At 46.8% G+C, this 6,000-nt stretch overlaps 1 protein-coding gene across 1 annotated transcript; it reads left to right on the top strand.

Moving 5' to 3' along the window:
• The first annotated feature begins 2,168 nt into the window (after positions 1–2,168).
• Positions 2,169–3,188, top strand: LOC142602827 (putative C->U-editing enzyme APOBEC-4). The gene has a single exon (XM_075760578.1). It carries the CDS (start codon positions 2,169–2,171, stop codon positions 3,186–3,188), a length of 1,020 nt encoding a protein of 339 aa, XP_075616693.1.
• Positions 3,189–6,000: the final 2,812 nt, after the last annotated feature.

The raw sequence follows: 6,000 nt of genomic DNA, 5'->3' as shown, positions 1-6,000 counted from the left end.
TGGTCACTGCCAGCCCCAGCAGGCTCATGGGGACAGCGCTAGCAAAAGAGCCAAAAGCCGGTGCAGCGCACACAGAAACGCACTCGGCTTGTGGGAACGCTCTTCCAATTCATCCATCAAACCAGGTAGTTTGGGATTTGATTCCTGTCCTGTAAGGATGTGACACTATGAATTGAGAAGACTGAATATTTGCCGGGTTTTGATCAGGCCAAACTGACAAACCAAAAAAGGCAAGTTTTAAAGAGAGGTGTGAAATTTCATGTCTCTCTAGCGGCATCCCTTTAAACGCGCTGAAACAAAGTTCAAGCCGTTGCCTCCATCAACAAGCATAGAAGGGGATACATCTCTGGTGTACAACATTGCCATCACGCGGCCGTTCCAGCTCTGCCAAAGTACCAGCAGTGACAGAAGGAATCGGAACCTCGCCCCAAATTTGCGGCTTTTAAAATTGTCTGTAATAACATTGGCAACCTACAGGAGGATCGGCGGGGTGGCAATAACTTTCCATAACATCCCTCTACAAAGAAAAGCACTCCCTTCTTCAGGCCTGCTCTTTTTTATGTCAGGTAGCAAACGTATTTTTTGTTTGCCAAGACACCCCACTGCCACGATTGTGTTGCAATGCACAGCACAGAGTACAACTGAACATCAAAAAATGTACAGAAACCTCCAAAATGACAAATGGAGCATTTGCGATGTCAGGAAGCCAATCTTTGGAAGTAATCTGAATGAGAACAGCACACTAGCCTGGACCAGGAAAGAGCTCTAACACAGGAAAATACATGGAAGTTGGCGTAGAGTCAGGAGTGGAAAACAAAGCAAATGAATCAAATTAGTAACCTAAGAAGAAAATGAAATACTGCCAGTCAGAGGGCAAAACACTGTGGAATGCAGAAGCAAGCTGTAATAAAATATGCAGGTGGAAAAGTTGTTCATAGTCAGAAAAGCAGTAACAGAATTAAACCGGATCCAGTGATGATGAGTGGCTCAATTAGAGCAACAGTGAAGAAAAATAATTCTCTGCCTCAGTGCTTGAGCCAAAAGTTGTTCATCTACACAAAACTTGTGTTTGCACTCATGTGGAACCCTGCCCAAGCAAAGCGGGCATGATTTAGCTCACGAAGTGGCCCGCTGCTCCCTTGAATTACAGCCTCAGCGAGGGACACGCACACACTTCTTAAAGGAGGGACAGCTTTGTTGCCTGCGTGGGAGAGCAGAAGCACGACAGGAGCTTTCTGCCCAGCTGGCACAACAGACAGATACACACAGAAATCACAATCACCTGGAACCAAATTCAGTAACGTATTCGTTAGAACAACATCCATCTTTCAGCCATAAAAACCTTGTATCAAAACAGCACTAAAGAAACAAAGGAAACTTGATCACTTAAGATAGGAAACAACTATTGACAGGCAAAGAACAGAAGCTTAACTACCACAGGTGGCTGGCTGCACAAAAGAACATCCTATTTAGATTCTCGTCTCCTAGCACTTGGCACCTGCAAACACCTAAAGGAACCTGCCTGCCGTCCCCATTACAGCTGGAGCAAAGTTACTGCCCTTGGGAAAGATCCTCCTACAGCCAAACTGCCAAAACCGAGGAGGCAATAGGGACTTTCTTCTGCACCACCTAATTTTGAAAAGAAAGCTTGCAGTATTCACCAAAGTGGGATCGCTGAACCAATCCTAAAAAGCCAGTGAAGGAAATCAGGTAAGTATTTACTGTTACCCTGAGCTGGAACTGCTGAGATGGTAATTACACCTCTTTTTTTTGTTGGTGGGTACTTGTTTGTTTTGCCAGCTTGCGTAAGGCTCATCTGCTAATCAATTCCTGAAAAGCATGCCTGTCTTTCTTATGCACTTTCTCCTGTCTAAGGTAAGAGGGCAGAAGCCAGAGAAATACTTTTTACTCATGTTTTTAGCAAAAAGGCTAGTTTGTGAAAACTAAAAATGCTCCCAGGCTGCAAGAGAGCTTTGTTCTCTGTGTCATCAACAACGTTTCTATGTCCTGCTACAAGTCTTGTTACTTTTTTTGAAGGGACTACCTCCCATTACTTTTGCAGCTTAAATGCAACACAGACTGAAGGGTTAAATGAAAGCATTACTTTCCTTTTGCATTCAGGACTGTCAGCTATATAGCACATAAACGGGGCGATTTTCCAACAGAACATGAATCCAGGAGAGAAAACAATTTTCCAAGAATATCTGACAAATCAGGGGACTGTGGTAAAGCCCTATTTCTGGCAGAGGCAGAACCACGTCTGCGCTAAGTGTCCCTACCATGTGCGGACTGGTGAAGAAGCGAGAGTCCCTTACGCAGAATTTCACAGGGTCTTTGGCTTCCCATACAGATCAACAGAATCTCTCCCAAACAAACACCTTCTCTTCTATGAGTTGAGGAGCTTCTCAGGCAGAGTAGTCCAAAAAGGCCACGCTACAAACTGTACTGAGCAAGACCACCATCCAGAATCTCTGTTGTTTGAGGTGGGCGGTTATCTGGATGCAGTTACAGATGCCCATGAAAACATTGGCTACATCCTCCTCTTTTCAAATTACTCGCCCTGTAACGAGGCTTACCACTGCTGCATAAGTAAAATCTACAGTTTCTTGCGGAAGTATCCAGGGATCGCGCTCTGCATCTATTGCTCTCAGCTTTATCACACCGAGGACGGTTTCCCTGCTGCCGCGTGGAACCGCGAAGCTTTGCGGAGCCTCTCCAGCCTGTGGCCTCGGGTGACTCTGCAGAGACTGCCCGGGGGGATGTGGCATTACCTCCTCTGCAATTTTGTACACGGCATCCCAGGGTCGACCCTTTATCACCCAGCTCCACCGTCAAGAACCTTAGCGGAGGGACAAAATCCACATCAAATTAACAACTCAATGGGAATTAGACCCTATTATAGGAAAGCTTTTCCACAAGCAATGCAGGGAAAGCCTGCTGGGCAGAACTTAGCCTTGTCTTCTCCTAGCCCAGCTTCCCAGCAGCCTCTCCAAGCCATGAAAGGCACTCTGCTACCTCCCATGTCTCAAAGCCACTTGGTCCTTTTCCCAGAAAAGTTTCTGCCCTTTCAGAAGCAACAGCTATACCCCAGACCTAAAAATATCCTAAGGCATTTAAAAATGCCAAAGGACTCATTCAATGAAACTCGTAATTCTGAAAGGTTTCCAAGCGGCAGGCACCTACTCTGAAAATGATACAAATCGAACTGCTTTCAGGCTGTAAAACTGAGATCACAAATGGCAAAAAACCCCCACCAATAAAGTCACCTCCTACAAAAGTCAGCCCACAGAATAACTGTGGATCTCCAATAACTATGAACACGCTTTTATTTTAGTCCTATACCTTTCAAACATAAACCCATAGCAGTAAACCGAAAACCTCAGCATCTTCTGATTGCCTCCTGTGCCTAATTTATTCCTTGCCCTCAAGCCAATTTCTACCAGAAAAATGTAAACAGTTCACCAGCTACAACCACAACTACAGCCTGATTGTAGCTTCCCAGCTGAGGCAACTTTGGTGGAACACATGACATCATAGCCTAAACTTCTCCTCTATTGAGAAGGTGGTTCTGCAGGTAAGGCTGATGTATGAATAAAGTTTTCCCACCACTTGTTTCCTTAATAATGGGGGTGTGTGTGTGTGTGTGTGTTATATACACATATATGCGTGTGTGTGTGTGTATTTTTTTTTCCTAAGGCTGCTGCCTTCTATTAGGAGGAAACTCAAAGCTGTGTGATTTTCTAAATAATAAGAAATATGTAATAGGATAATATAGATAACACAGATCTACACAGTCCGAGGGTAACTGGAGAAGGGGAAAAAAATAATCCTATCATTTAAAGCAGTGTTTCCACTTTGTGATTCAATATATTTGTTATTTTACTAAAGGTTTTAAAGAATGGGGCAACTGAAGTCAAGAACATGTTGCTTCCCAGAAAACAGGGGTTCCTTCCCGGGTAACAGTTGTGAACAGACACAATGGCTGATTTTATAGAAGTCAGTGCTTCTGCTACTGCTTTTGTCACTCTTTTTGTGGTCACAGCTATTATAGATCTGAGTAAAGGGAAAAAAAAAAAAGAGGCTACTTCCCAGGGTGACCTTAAACACCCTTCCCTTCAGGAGAGGTGATCCCACTCGGAAACTCAAACTTACAACGTAATATAGTCTCATACTAGAGGCCGAAATGTTCTAGAACTCACCAGCCCCCTTACTGTCACAAGGCCTAGGAGCTTTTTTGAGAGAAGCTTTCTTGAATTAGATCGCACTCATTGTGCACTTTCTGACAAAACGTTAACTAACACCTTCGCAAGAAGCCCCCTGTGCTGTTGTAGCGGGGCGATTACTTTCTTTTACCCAGACACGTAAACCCAATGCTACTCTTTGTACTTTTGGTAGTAACGAAGCGGTGTTTGAGCTTGGACCTTCCACCAAGCCCAGACCCAAAGCCATCGCTCACGGGGCGTACGCTATATGGGCACTACATTGCGTCGCCCCCAGTTTGTGTCCCCAGCAGGCCTCTGAGGGCAGCGGGGCCCTGCCTTGCTCGTACCCGCCTGAGGAGGAGACCGAAGTTGATCCTGCGCCACATGGCAGAGTCCGCAGCCCAGGGCAGAGCTCGCTGTCGGGGCCTCTGTCAGGAGGCGACACAACCGCAGCTACCGGGCTGCCCGCACCGGTCGCCGGGGCAACCACCCACCCCACGCAAACAAAGGCCGAGGGATGACGCAACTCTCAGCCGACCAATAGCAGCTCGCCTCCCCGCACCGGTCCGCCCGCTCCATTGCCTCTTGCGCCCCCTGGCGTCGCGGGAGGGAGGGCTTCACTCAACGCGCATGCGCAGAGGGAGAGGGGCCAGCCGGGCGGCGGCGAGCCGGGCGGCATGGCGGAGCACCCGGGGCGGTGGAGCTCGAGCAGGAATTGTTCCCAACTCGGGCCCTAAATCCTCGCTCATCTTTACAGCCCGGTGGCAGAACGCAAAATACCAGGGCTCCGCTCCGGAGCTGTGAGCCGGCCTTCCTGCAGTACTGGATATCCCAACCGCACGTGGGAAACGAACCTGAGGTTGTCGAGCGTGGAGGCAAGTTATGCCACAGCACCTCGGCTCTAAATTGTCTGCGTGGACGTGTTTCTGAGCAGTTTCGGAGCGTGCCCTGCTTCGTCCTTCGCTGCTTATTTGTAAAACCTTAGGACTGCACGAGAGCGTCGAGTCTCTGGCTGTTTAAGGGCCCTGTGGTGACTCTGTACTCTGAGCTCAGAGAAACTGCTTCCTGAATGAAGTCACGTGTAAAATGCTTCCCAACAGAGATTATTGTGAACCAGGCCCTACCAAGAAATGCAACAGAATTTCAACGCTCGTATTTCAGCAGCAAAAAAAGGAACCGTTCTTGTACTGAGGGCAGTGCTTTGGGGGGGAAGCACCGGATCCCCTCGCATAAAGAGAACTACCCTTGTACTAGACTATGGAAGTAAACCGTGTTTTAGTTTGCGGAACAAAAAAAAATCATTATACTTCCGTATAATCACCCGTCAGAAAAAATAGCTTTTGCCTAATCAATGCGTGCGACTTTGCTGCCGAAAGATATCTTCATAAATCTCCGTATCCCAAGTTTAAACCAGTAAAACCGGTATCGGCTCCAAACTGGCCACGTTGGGATGGAGCAGAATTTCCCTATGTTCTTTAGCCTGAAGAGATACCAGGTTTTAGCTAATATTTGGATTAAAAAAAATGTACAGGTCTGATCATTACACTTTTTTTCCCTAGGAGCAGAACACGTGGCTTGCATCCTGGCTAACTTCCAACCCGAGTAATTATGTACTGACCACATAAGTTTCCCCAGCGGTTTTAACTGGATAAAGCATTCCTCTCCAGCTCCTCCTGTGAACATTTGTGTACCTTGTTGGGGAGTGCTGTTAAACAGCTACTGCCCTCTGCCCCAAAGATGCCTGCATTTTAGTAATGAGGGAAACAATTTCTTGACATTATAATTATATCCCTGTCCC

Source organism: Balearica regulorum, chromosome 8 (genome assembly GCF_011004875.1).
Source record: "Balearica regulorum gibbericeps isolate bBalReg1 chromosome 8, bBalReg1.pri, whole genome shotgun sequence".
NCBI classification, from domain to species: Eukaryota; Metazoa; Chordata; class Aves; order Gruiformes; family Gruidae; genus Balearica; species Balearica regulorum.
Note: the sequence above shows the minus strand (reverse complement) of the source record. Positions and strands in the feature narration are given on the sequence as shown.